Raw genomic sequence first — 13,035 nt, 5'->3', positions numbered from 1 at the left:
AACAGCCATAGACGAAGAAACACGTTAAAGTAATTACCATTCTGATACCGTGTCTTGATTTCGTTAGTTTAACAGCTGATTACCTCGTGTTCGCATTTCATGCACAGAACTTTCTGCGGTTTCTTGATACGTCTTTGAAGAAATGCTTTTTAAAAAATAAAAAGGCCTTTCTATTTTTTTGTGCGCCGGCTTTGGAGAAATTCCCTGATCGGGCATGGTTGCCACTTTTGTTCATGTTTATCAATTTACATATTCTGTGTTCCGTAAAAATCACAAGAGATCTTCTATTTATCTCTCTCTAGTAGATTGAAAAGTAAAGGAGACAATGACATTAGTTCAAAAATACAAATTTAACAGCATCCAGACCTAAAAAAATAGTTTGGTTATGTTTTGTTTGAAAAATCTAAAAGAAATTCATTAAAATTTCCTAAAAAAACTCTATGGATAAGGACATTATTGAAGTCTCAACTTCAGAGAATACCATTCTTATAGACCACGATGGCATCAACTATTTACAGCAAAAAACCTCCTCAGATAATGCTTACTTACCTAAAACAGTCTCTCCTCCAAGACCCTGCAAAAGCTTATACACTTTAGATGATTTCTCCGATATCGAAGACGATTATGTGTGTTTGAAAACTAGAATATGTAACAAATTACCTCAGAAAACTGCATCATGGACTAACAAATTCTCTCCTCAAGATTTTTGCCATGATTCCAATGATTTTGATTGTATAATTACTGCCATATCTCAGTCGAAATCATCTAGAGAACTTGAACAGGAAAGTAACAAAAGAGTTTTAAAAGGTGATGTTATGGAAAGACCCCAAAACGAAACTCATAAAGCTGATGATGAGGGACTGAGCATGGCTGATTTTCGTGGATTGGAATTACTAAAAACTAAAAGGAGAGAAAATTTGGTTGCAATAAAAACTACAGGAAGTCTAGATCTTGAGGATGCTTTCGGTGAATTAAATTTTTTAAAACTATTCACTGTAATATTTAATTATGTTTTTGTTTTTTAGAACCAAGATGTAAAATTAAAAAGAAATGTGGACACAGCTCTGAAATTGAAAATAACAGAGCCCACAAGAAAATGAATAAAGAATTGATTAAGGCAGTCAAAGCACAAGAGAGGGAACTAAAAAAAGTTGAAAAAGAAAATTTAAAAGAGCTAAAAAAGGCCTTAAAAATAATTGACAATTCTGCCAAACCTGATCAGTGTGTGCAGGTAGTTGCTCCTTATGAATGTTGAAAAATGTACTATATTCAAATTTTACAGCACCTTACTGTTAATCTTGACGACAACTTACAAAAAAAAACATATGGGGAGGCTATAATCATGTTGTTACAAAGTAAAGCCTATAACTATCAAATCTCCAAACAATGCATCCCAAATTTAATTACTTTTACAAGGAGAGTATTTACTGTGGAAAACATGGTAATGAGAATTAACTTATTTTACTAACCTACATAGGCACTGGCTTATTTCTGTGGCTGCAGTATTTCTACTTTTCCACAGGTCTTGAACACAAACTACCAACAAGAAAAACACTGTGTTACAGTTATAGAACTTCCTGAATTGTTAGAACTTATCAGTCAAGATACCTTAATTGGTCATATTCAGTCACTCCAAAGTATGCCAGGAATAGAGCATTTGTCTGTAGCCATTTTAGGGCTGCAAAAATACTACAATACTTTAAGAACTGAACAAAATAGGAACCTAAAGGTGAATTCAATTAATGGAGAGACAAATAGTAAAGATATATATACACACTTATAGCGTGCTGTTGCAGGATCAAGCAACCACAAAACTGTTAAAACTCAATTTGAAAATTTACCCAAAATCAGCAAATGGAAAATAGACAATCAACTGGTTCAGTTACAAATATTTTGCAAAAACCTCTATTTACGACCTGTAGAAAAATATGAGGAGTTGGCAATATTTGTTGGAGAGTGTGCAAAATCTGTGGCCCAAATTCCATTCAAGTAAGTAAGATTTTTAAATTAGGACCAGCACGGTTTTATAGCTGATGACGTAAGGTCATCAGCTTTACACAAACAATTAAGTACCGTAGCTGAACGTATATTTTAATTATAGTTGATTTACAAACTACAATTTATTAATTAAAATGAAAAGAAGCCCTATACACTCAATTTAAGTAAGTATTGAGAGCTGAGGAAAATTTAAAACCGATTAAATTTCTTATTCGTGTTCAGGGTGTAATAATAAAAATGATAGAATGAAAAATTTACTGAAGAATACTCGAATAGCCCGACTATTCAAATTATTCAAATGGTCTAATAATATTAGACTATTGATCAGTTCTGAATGGTTAAACTATAGAATTATTTGAATAGTTTCCAACAGTCAATTTATTGACCTATTTGAATGATTGCATTTCAATGCATTCAAATTTTGGGATAGAGTTTACTCAAATGTTTAAGTAATTTGAATGTGATATAAATTTTAAGGTCGGCGAAAGAACAGTTTCTCCAATCCGAGAACCAGCTTTTTACTGTAAACAACAGGGACTGCGTACGAATTGATAAAGACGGTAATGGACTGAATCGATTATGGAACCAGTTCTTAAGGATGTTCCCTTTGGCCAGTTTGGAAACTGCAGAAGCTATTACATTAGTTTATCCAACTTTACATTCGTTGATGGAGGTAAGTGACACAAAGTTATGAAAATTTCTCAAACAATTTAAGTATTTCAGGCATATGAAAACTGCAGAGAACCAGAAGAGGGGGAGAAGCTGCTTCAAAATATATCAGTTAGGAGGGCAGCAGGACCGTTGAGCGGGCAGAAGAAATTGGGGCCAGCTTTGAGTAAAAAGATTTATAAGATGTTCAATTCACTTGAGAATGTTTCACTTAAAAACTAAATGAACAGAAAGGTTCGGAAAAAAACAATTCTATTTAAATATCTCAAAATTATTAGAAATGGCCGTATAATTACATGTATAAAGTTCCACAAAAATCAAATAACATTGTTTTATGAGATAAATCTAGAAGAAACATTCTCATGAACGCGCGAAATGTTCTCGCAGCTGTGTGATGTCACAAAAGCATGCAACACTCCGTAAGTGTGACCTACACAGTACCATTTTCTACAATAAGTAAAAAAAGTTAAACCTGCGTATTTAAAATCTTGTGACTAAAAATTATAGTAATTTCTTAAAATAAAAGTAGCCCCTTTCACCACGAGTCTTTTTTTACTTGCTGCGGGTTACGTTATGGTGTGATGAACCGAAGATTTTAAGTCAATGAGAATTTTTTAATTCCTGACATATTGAGTGAATTTGTGGAACTGCTCGACTATAACAGCCACAACCGCGGTTACAGAAGAGTCGATTAAAATCTGCATGTCATTAACTGCTTCTTCGTCACCCAGATTCAACATTAGTTTATCCTGGACTTTTTTCACTGCTTTATCTGGCTCCAGTGCTATATCCATCACACTCGCATCCACCATTAGCGAAAATAGATTGAGTATCAGGTTAGCGTGCCTGAGCACATCAGTTTATATAACAATGCCAATAAAATTATATTTATGACTTACCGTCGCAAGTGCAAAAACGCCGTATTGCACAACTTTTTAAACCTCTGATAATGTTCAGAGTTAACTCCACCCATAGCCTCCACCATTTCTTTACTGAGCTTCATTGGAGGAGGTAAAGGCTTTGGGTCTCGGCCCAAGATGTATCTGAGAGAATAAGATAAAACATGATAAGAACTTTCAGATAAGACTCACCCGAAATCTATATGAAACAAACGGCCATCTTTGGTAAGCAGTAGATTATCCAAATGCCTGTCTCCTACTCCTAGTAGGTAAGTAATGACACAATAACCTGCACAGGAACGCACGTAAGCGTCCATTATTTCCGGCTGAATGCCATAAGGGGCTGAGGGTTGCGGATGGTGTTTTTTGAAGTAATTCTGAATGCTTCCTAATAAAAATAATAATATAAATTATTATTATTTATTAAACAATATGTTATACCTTCAGTAGCAAGAACTTCGGCAACCGGCAAGGACTCAATATACTGCACAAATCCGCTCTTAATACCAGTAGCCAGCACTTTATAAGGGGTAAGTTTGAGATCGAGATTTTCCTTATTTAACAAATTATCCATAAGAGTGATCATTTGCAAGATTAACTGGTCCTGCCTCAGATCATCACCCAACTTAAATATCGCCACATACTCTTTGCCTTCTGTGGTCGTAAAGTGCAGCTTTGCTGGCATTTGCGTAGACTTAAACACCATGGTTTTGTCTGCTATTATACCGGTGATGGAAATCTGCAACAACACCAATTCTTTCCCAAAAAACAAAATTAGTTACAATATACCTCTGGATCCAAGGGAAAGGGGATCGGATCAAACTTATTAAAATTAAACTTAAACATGTTTGGATCGGCCAAATATTCTTTCAATTTTTGGTTCTTTTTGGACCGCGAAACGTTCTCTTTGGTGACATCTCCGATCAGTTGCACTAACTTGTCAATAAACTTTTGCTGGTGGGCTAAAATGGCGCGTTTCTTTTGCATTGATTCAGAGCCCCTGGCCAAAGTTTGGGAGAAGGTTTTCATTACTGTCAGGTACATATTACGAGTTTGTTCCTAGTTAATTAAAAAAAGGTTTTGATACAATATATCACTATTACCACAACTAACATATTTCTCATCTTTTGGTCCTTTGTCCTTTGAATCGAGGTTCAGTGTAGGATCCTGATCTCCACATTCCAGCAACAAATACCAATAGAAATAATTGGCCAAAGTGAAGTTTTTACATGCCCTATATATCAGAAAAGAAGCCAAATCATTTATGTCTTCTTCTTGATACATATTGCTTTGCAGGGTATCTGTATTACCAGACTCCATACAGACATTTTGGACTTGATTTTGGGACATGCTTGCTGCAAGCTACAACATACAACTTTTTCATAAATAGTTACATTATATCGAACCATCCAACCTGATCTTCTACAGCAGTTTCAACAGCAGATTCAATCGAATTAGCGGCTTGATTGCTCTGCACTAATGATTCGGTAGTAACCGTCCAATTACTGTCTTTTGAGTCTTTTTTTTCAAGATAGTTGTTAATGTTTGTATCCTCACTTAAAAGTGATTGGTCATAAGTCGAAGTTATCCTCACATATCCTAAATAAAAACAACACTAACACTCTCAATATAAGGAAGTTATTTTACCCTCTTCAATGGTTTTAAAATTTTCATATTTCAGCGCCTGTACTAGTTGCAGAAGATACAATAAAATCTCATCGTCAGGTGCCTGTTGCAGGCGACTTATTGCGTACCTACGCACTGCGGGATTTGTGAAATTTGGACTAAGAAGTTCCAGGGCATCTGAAGAAAATAGGGTTGAAAATTATTTCACGTCCAGATATTATTCAAACTTGCCTTCAACATCCATGGGAACCCAAAGATTAATAAGATGCAGCGCCTGTCGCACTTCATTTTGATGACACCAATTTACGCACTTGAGAAATTTGGCCAATGCTTTCTTCTGAGTACTCAAATAAAACCTACAATTGCCTTCAGTAAGGCGAAGAATTTAATAACCTTGAACCAACAACCTAAACTTCCAAATATCATCTTGCTCTTCACTGGAAAGTTGTTGAGTGGGCGGATATGACACAATTTTATTTAAATTGTCTCTTATGGCTGCATTCGGCTTGGCATCCTTGTCGTTAAGTCCACTCCTCAAAGACCTGGCCAGCATGTGATGCTTGCGTTCTACCAAATTTTCCTGAGGGCGATGATGGCATCGTAAGAAACGGTGGTATTAAACAACACAGAAAATTGCACAGGCACATTGCTATTTTGAATGATAATATGCTTACTAACTTTGACCCTAGTTGAGTTACAAGAAAACCTTGTAATCCTCCTAAATTGGATTATATGTATTTGCATTTGTACACGTGCAGTTCAAATCATTCACAATAAGTTATGCGATTTAATTAACTAAAGTTTATACAATACATAATGCGTGTTAATTAGAAAACTTACTCCCAAATATTCATCAATCTTCTCTCTCTGCAAACAATTAACTAAATCCAATTCGCTCACTAATTTCGTCAAAATGGCGACCTGTTGTCGAAGAATTTCATTTTCCTTTTTGGCCATACTCAATTCGAAATTAGTGGGGATCAAATTGGCACAATCGCGACACTGCCAGTCAGCCTCGCTTACATCGAACAACATACAGGCTCGGTTGAGGCATTTCTTATGAAGATATCGGTTGCAATTCAAACATTTTACTGCACTAGATTTTACTACTTGTTCACAAAGTTGGCATACTACTAAGTGGTGTTTGCTGGATTTCACTTCTTTTGTTTTTTGAGAGGTTAGTTTTATGGCAAGGGCATCCCAAATACCTTGAGGCTTTGACATTGCTCAGAAGGTTTCTGAGTCATCACTGTGTTTGAGGAACGACAGGAATAAATGGGAGATTGAATGAGACTTACATTATTATAGAACATATAAATAAATATGGTTGGATGTGGAAAATGTGACTGAAGCTATACACATAATATACAGCAGTGAAAAACACAGATATAATTTACATTGGTATTAAGAGGCTTATCAATCAGATAAACCAACATAACTGTGCACTTATCTATAAAGTTAGTCATATTAAAATTTATACTTGGGATCACCACGTCTCTTAATTAACATTAAAACAATTTAATGCAAACATTCATATTACCGCGCACTACTGCCAAATATTTTTATTTTCACACACATATGGTAGCTGACCTACTTTGAAACTTTCATTTAAGTATAAAGAGGATTATTATAAATCTGAGAGAATAGCAAAATCATTGTTGTTTCAACTGTAACTTACTTAACAGAGAGACTAATAAAAATTTACCTTTCCAATTTCTGCATCAGGTACAAACACCAAATCTGCATTGGCCTTCATAGTAGGCACATATGAATCATCATTTTGCTCAAAATACACTACATGATTTAACACATTATCCAAAAACACTTTCTGGAACTCCACAGTTAAGTACATGTAACTGGAGGATCTCTTTTCCTTCTCTCTGATAACTTCCAGTTCCCGAAATGTGAGTCTATTTAGCCAGTCCACCTTAAAGTAAACTTTTAACAAACTTAATTTCCAAACAGCTGCAAAATACACCTTTGGTATATGCCCATTTCTATGTTTTTTCTCTAGCTTGGCAAGCTTCCACATTTGATCTGTGAAGTTGTCCTTACCATTGTGTCCTTTGCCTGGTGTGGTTGTAGGAGTTCTGCCATCAGCCACCACATGGGGCCAAACTCTCAAATCAATCATCCCCTATAAATTTCCCTATAATATTTAAAAACCTACGAAATGCACATACTTCTCGGAACACTCCATGTTTACTAAATAAAGAAAGAGTGGTACCACCCACAGGGGTAAGACTGTCTGGACCAGCACAATCATACACAGTAATTGCTAACTGTGCAGTCCTGGGAAGATCACAAAATTCGAGGGGCAAATGCAACCATTCATTCCAGCTAAAACATTCATGCAATGCATTTAACTTTACATGTGAAATTGAGGCATTACTTCCAACGAGTTGTGAATGGTTTATATTCAGTGCTCACAGGCAAACTGAGGGGCTCATTGTTGTCCCAAATCTGGCACTCAACCATTAAATCAGAGCAACCATCTTGGCACACACCAGAAAACTTCAAATGGGGGTCTTTGAGGAGTTCCTCATAGGTGGGTTTGTTTCTTTTGCCTTCTAGAGTACCTCTGAAGTAGGAAATAAGTAGTAGCAAAGAGAAAATAATGACAATGTTATTAAAGAGGGTAGGAACAGTGTTTTTGGCCAGGGAACCGTAGTATTATTTTGAGGTTTTATTATATTTCTAGTCTTTAATATCTTCAATTTCCTTACATTTTTATTTGAATTCTTTCTGGCACCTCTGAACTGTATAAATAATAAAATTTATCACTTAGTTCTTCCATTGATTCTTCCATATTTCCTCAGTGGTAATTGAAAAATTGTAATATTTAGTTATCAATATTAACTTATTGTCTCCAAATAGGTCCTTTCATTACTACATTGTTAATTTACAACAAACAATTAATTATTGTAAAATAATATAAATATTTGTTTATGATTTGACATGACTTGACAACTTGCTAATAAAGGCAGAGGTATGTTAAATGTCAAAGCAAGTCGTATATACGAGTCGAAGGAAGATAGACCTATTTCTTCGATACTTAATGAAAAAAGACAGAATGTTTTTTGTCGTATACTATTTTCAGCAAATTTCCATCCTCCAAGAGAAATCTGCCCTGATAATTCGCTATCTATGGCTTTTCTAGGTAGATGGCGCTCCCATCTAGATTTTTTAAAGTTTAAATATGTAAAGTACCCACACAAGTTGTCACAGGATTTCAATAACGTACTGAAGGGCTTTAACACTGTTTTATATACACTCTTTTCACCTTTCACTCTCTTACATCTTCCTTTCCTCTTTAAAGTTTTGGTTAGTTTTGCCTAAGGGAGGGAGGAAATTGATAGAAAATACCTTTAACTGAAATATATATATATATATATATGCAGAACAATGGGCATATTCTTACTATTCAAAGAAATTGTCTTCTAGATAAAGTTGCCAGCAGATCGATTTGTTTTTTGCTTTAGGGCCGATGTACATATCAAACTCTTGCTAAATTTACTAATAAGATAATTTTGGAACGATGACTTCTGAGAAGAGCGCTGATTAATTTCTTTACTGCAATGGAAATGATTTCTTAGATAAAGTTACCAGGAGAGCGATATATTGGTCCCTAAAGCCGAAAAAACTCCACATAACCTTATCAACAGAATAATATCCAATCCACGGAAACAATCAAACAGGGTCAGCCGAGCGTGGGTTAGTTTCCTGACTTCCATGTAAATCAACCTGGAGATAAAGACGCAAATAGCTTGATTTATGAACCCTTATCCATGAAAAAACCCTGTTGATTTTATGTAGTTTAGCAAGCGCAAATTCCCACTTTGCAAATTTCGCGTGTGAATAAACATTTTCTATTTCCTCCGCATTAAGTTATATCCTTGAGATTCCGACAATAGTCCTGTTGGGCAATTAATTCTGCGGAACATATTAAGTATTATTATTATTTGCATAGCAGGAAAGAGTTAATAAATTGCCATTCCTGTGTCGGAATTTGCACACATTGGTATCATCAATTGAAGGAATAAATACATTTTTGTATTAACTGACAAACACAGCCGAAAACGTTACTTCATATTTAAAAAAAAATTATGGAGTGTCCCGAGCTAATTTAGATTGTTAGTTTAAATGACTGATGGGGAGCGGGCCTAATTGTTCTGTTTGGTTTCCAATTAAAATTCCATTCCCATGGGCGTTAATTAATTGACTCCCATTTAAAAATGTTTACCATGACAAAATAAACTTTTCCGGAGACTGGAAAAATCGTCACTTTGGCGGATCTATGTCCGTGTTAATCACCAGCAGCTCAGCCAATTGACACATGTACTGCAGATAAACATGAAATAAACTATCGCGAAGTTCATCATCCAGTTTTGATTAAACTTCGTCATCAGCTGAAAGCCGGTTTTCTATCGGTAGAATTAAGCAGAAAATGATTAATTTCCCTGTCGAAAATCAATTGTTATAAATCCATGAGACCTTTCAGAGTGGCTTCGACGGGAGGTGAGAAGCAGCAGGTTCTTGCTGCATAGGGTTGGGCGGCCGCATCTCATCCAGACCGACGACGACGTCGACGCCGACGCAACAAATACGGCGCCTCCGAAGCTGCGGACCAACCTCATAGTGCGGTGAACTCGTACGTTGGACGTTTCTCAGTGCCGGATTTCGTCCGGAAAAGTACGCGCTTTTCCGGAGTTTCCGAGTTCGCTCGTTTTCGGTGTTTCCCTGAAACGACACCTTAAAAAAATGAGGGGAAACCGCGTGTGGCGCTTAAAACGGAATTCTCCGACTCCAAAATGATTATTCTAGGAAATGGCTGTCGTGTTTGTGTTGATGCTGACTTTGGCGTTGGCTCTTGCAGCTCCGGATTGGACCGACTGTCCGTCGCCGTGTCATTGTAAGTGGATTTCGGGCAAACGGACCGCTTTCTGCAAGAAACAAGGCCTTGCTGGGGTGCCGGCTTACCTGGACGAAGGCATCCAAGTCCTGGATTTATCCGACAACTCCATAACGCAGTTGCCTAAGACCGCCTTCCAATCCGCCGGCTTAATCAACTTGCAACGCATTTACTTGATGCATAGCGGAATTAGAGAGGTGCATCCAGAGGCTTTCAAAGATCTCACCATTCTTGTGGAAATCGACTTATCTGACAACAACATTGTCAGCCTGCACCCGGATACGTTTTATGGGAACGAGCGGCTGCGGTGGTTATATTTGAATAGGAATCCCCTGCGACGGCTGAGCCGGGCTCAATTTCCCGTCCTGCCGCACCTGAGGAATCTGGAGCTGGAGCAATGCCAGCTGCAATTTATTCATAAAGACGCGTTCGTGCATCTTACAGCCCTGGAATCGCTCAATCTGAAAAACAATCTTTTGCGGAACTTGTCCGAGGCGACTTTCATGAGTTTCGCCCACTTGAAAACTCTGATGCTCGACGGAAACCCGTGGAGGTGCGACTGTGAGCTGCGCGGTTTCCGAAACTGGTTCCTCACGAGTAAACTTTACTCGGTATCCCTCTTGTGTTTTGAGCCGGAAATTTTGGCCGATCGGCGCTGGGAGGACGTGGAGGCGTGGGAATTCGCGTGTGTCCCTCAAGTATTCGCATTTCCGCAACAGCAAGTACAAGCTGAAGCCGGGGGCAATGTCAGTTTCGGTTGTCACGTGATTGGTGACCCCGAGCCCAAAGTATCGTGGATGTTCGAGGGACACCCCATCAACCATACTTGGCTAGTTATTGAAGCAGAGGAAGGAATCTTGGATAAGTGGGTGAACATTACAGTGTACAATGTCAGTGAAGTAGACGTGGGCTTCTACACTTGCATAGCCAAAAATGCGCTCGACTCCGCGGAAGTTAACGTGAGTTTAGTGCTACCGGAAGTGGTCACCGCGACTACTCTCAGTAAATCCGACTCGGTGGTGGTTTGGTGGGGCCTGATAGTGATGGTGGCGGTGTTGACTCTATCGACTGTGATAACAGTGTCGGCAGTATGTTGCGCTCGCAAGAGGAACTCTATGCGCACTCGCAATATGCAGGCCAGTGTGAGTTTCACGGACCAAGAGAAGAAACTGTTGGATGTGAGCATCGCCACGACTACCGACAGAGGGACTGGTAGTTGTGAAGCCATCGGCCCGGATATGGATATGATGGACCCCCCTGTACATATCACGATAGAGCGAGAGCCTCTTCCCATGGTCGTATTCCCCCCTCCCCCGGAATTCTCCACTAGTACCCTTCCTGCGGGGGCGTATGGCAACATTTTCATTTCGGTATCCCTCAGCCGCGATCCTAATTTCGTGGACGTATCGCGGTGTCCAGATTTGCTAGATCTGCCGCATAGGCAGAAACCAGTTTACCATGGTATGGCGACCCTTCCGAGGCGTCCCATACCCGCTGCCATACCCAACTATGACAACATGGGTCCACGAGTCACGGCGGGGGGTAGTTCTACCCTTTCCCTCCCGGACGAAGCAGCAGCAGCACCGACTTTGAAGGAAGTTCCACCGCAGTCTACGAAGGTTCCCCTTTGCGTCCCCTCACAGCCCTCGGAGTTTGTCTCCCTCTAACCCTTTCGATTGGTCGATCTTCAATTAGTGCCTTTGCTCACATCAGTACTATTCAGTTTTGTCTAAATCGTCGAATGTAGGTGTACGTGGGGTTGATTTAAGGGAGGAAGAGTTGGTGATGTTGCACGATGATGGCTTAGAGGTTTGGTGCTTCGCCGATGGTCCAAAATCCAATGTTACTTAATGACGATTTATAAAGCTGATAGGTAGGTACCATATTCCTACTTATTGCACTGAATTAAAGGTAAATCAAGTTTTGAAATGGATCGCCAGACATATCGCTCTCCTGGCGCTAATCCCATCCAAAACTGTATCAATATCCATTCCAAATTAATCTCCACAAAACTGGATATTTCTAGGGTTCGAGGCCTCGGTTTGGAATATCACCAACTCGCCTCTGATATAATTGTGAGGGCCAATATTTTCCATTCTACCTCTAGTTCTGCTTGATAAATAGGACTTATGACCCAAACCAAATTCTCGATGATAATTTTGATAGAATAATTAACGCCTCCCCCTCCAAAATGCAAAATATTGACCCAGTTCAATACAATATTTAGGTATAATGCATTTCCTCCCATGTGATTTTTTGAAAATACATTCTACAATATAAGGACATTAATTAAGCTTTCAGTCGATTTAAGGAAATATTAAATTCCCAATAAAAAATACTTGAAACTCGACAACCTCAAGGGCCTTTACCCTCTAGTTTAGGGTTTGAGGTTTCGTAATAGACCTCCAGTGTATTTGAGGTGAACGAAAGGTTTGCATTCAATAGACGTGGTTTGTTTGTAACTTTAACACTTCACTATCGGAAACTTTGTTTTGGGGTTTCATTGAATTGGCTGAAATGTTGTCGTTAACCGTACTTTAAGCAACCGCTCTGTAAATGTCCCCAGACTTCTCCAAATTTATGTATCATCAAAACCCTATTATTAAAATGAGAGTAAGACTTTTGGATTGCACTATTGAGAGTTCTTTTTCGTTTTAATATTATATGTATTGTTAAATAATATACTAGAAATAATAAATTAATCTTTTTAAAATACTGCAAGATTCCTTATTTAATTATACTGAAATGAAATGGTGATCATCTTAATAGGATTGAGAAGGAAGGGACGTCTTAAATCAATACTCATTTTCCTTTTTTCACTCTTGGAAATTCAGTTAATGTATAAAAGTTTGAGCTTTCATCAAGAACTTAACAAATAAAAGCAAAAAAACATAGGCAGCGTCATTTAAATATAAACGAAGTAGGAATTTC

At 38.0% G+C, this 13,035-nt stretch overlaps 3 protein-coding genes across 4 annotated transcripts; 2 read left to right on the top strand and 1 right to left on the bottom strand.

The window, feature by feature from the left end:
• Positions 1-411: 411 nt before the first annotated feature.
• Positions 412-3,115, top strand: mms4 (Methyl methanesulfonate sensitivity 4). The gene is made up of 7 exons (XM_066396375.1): positions 412-966; positions 1,026-1,231; positions 1,283-1,441; positions 1,523-1,729; positions 1,784-1,989; positions 2,476-2,671; positions 2,722-3,115. The coding sequence occupies exons 1-7, from the start codon at positions 441-443 to the stop codon at positions 2,887-2,889; spliced, it is 1,668 nt and encodes a 555-aa protein (XP_066252472.1). The 5' UTR covers positions 412-440; the 3' UTR covers positions 2,890-3,115.
• Positions 3,116-3,121: 6 nt separating this feature from the next.
• On the bottom strand, positions 3,122-8,147 carry Pi3K59F (phosphatidylinositol 3-kinase 59F). 2 transcript variants are annotated; one of them, XM_066396361.1, is made up of 15 exons: positions 7,919-8,147; positions 7,585-7,773; positions 7,376-7,532; positions 7,171-7,329; positions 6,898-7,119; positions 5,600-5,772; positions 5,424-5,548; positions 5,214-5,369; positions 4,981-5,165; positions 4,680-4,928; positions 4,356-4,625; positions 4,008-4,305; positions 3,759-3,954; positions 3,567-3,710; positions 3,122-3,513 (listed from the first exon to the last, which is right to left on the bottom strand). In XM_066396361.1, exons 1-15 carry the CDS (start codon positions 7,999-8,001, stop codon positions 3,282-3,284), a joined length of 2,838 nt encoding a protein of 945 aa, XP_066252458.1. In that variant the 5' UTR covers positions 8,002-8,147; the 3' UTR covers positions 3,122-3,281. The 2 variants fall into 2 exon arrangements, with proteins under 2 accessions (XP_066252458.1, XP_066252460.1); XM_066396363.1 differs by lacking the exons at positions 6,898-7,119; positions 7,171-7,329; positions 7,376-7,532; positions 7,585-7,773; positions 7,919-8,147 and adding an exon at positions 6,033-6,857.
• A 1,557-nt stretch (positions 8,148-9,704) lies between these two features.
• On the top strand, positions 9,705-12,819 carry LOC136413022 (leucine-rich repeat-containing protein 24-like). The gene has a single exon (XM_066396345.1). It carries the CDS (start codon positions 10,020-10,022, stop codon positions 11,769-11,771), a length of 1,752 nt encoding a protein of 583 aa, XP_066252442.1. The 5' UTR covers positions 9,705-10,019; the 3' UTR covers positions 11,772-12,819.
• The last annotated feature ends 216 nt before the right edge of the window (positions 12,820-13,035 follow it).

Source organism: Euwallacea similis, chromosome 13, assembly GCF_039881205.1.
Source record: "Euwallacea similis isolate ESF13 chromosome 13, ESF131.1, whole genome shotgun sequence".
NCBI classification, from domain to species: domain Eukaryota; kingdom Metazoa; phylum Arthropoda; class Insecta; order Coleoptera; family Curculionidae; genus Euwallacea; species Euwallacea similis.
Note: the sequence above shows the minus strand (reverse complement) of the source record. Positions and strands in the feature narration are given on the sequence as shown.

Excerpts from the sequence above, each read along its gene's own strand:
- LOC136413022 (XM_066396345.1), top strand. The coding sequence starts at position 10,020 with ATGGCTGTCGTGTTTGTGTTGATGCTGACTTTGGCGTTGGCTCTTGCA.
- mms4 (XM_066396375.1), top strand. The coding sequence starts at position 441 with ATGGATAAGGACATTATTGAAGTCTCAACTTCAGAGAATACCATTCTT. Across the intron at positions 1,730-1,783 it reads AACAAAATAGGAACCTAAAG|CGTGCTGTTGCAGGATCAAG; the intron begins GTGAATTCAATT and ends ACACACTTATAG. Across the intron at positions 2,672-2,721 it reads CTTTACATTCGTTGATGGAG|GCATATGAAAACTGCAGAGA; the intron begins GTAAGTGACACA and ends TAAGTATTTCAG.
- Pi3K59F (XM_066396361.1), bottom strand. The coding sequence starts at position 8,001 with ATGGAAGAATCAATGGAAGAACTAAGTGATAAATTTTATTATTTATAC. Across the intron at positions 5,773-6,897 it reads CTGATGCAGAAATTGGAAAG|GAAAATTTGGTAGAACGCAA; the intron begins GTAAATTTTTAT and ends CATCGCCCTCAG. Across the intron at positions 4,626-4,679 it reads GACCAAAAGATGAGAAATAT|GAACAAACTCGTAATATGTA; the intron begins GTTAGTTGTGGT and ends TTAATTAACTAG.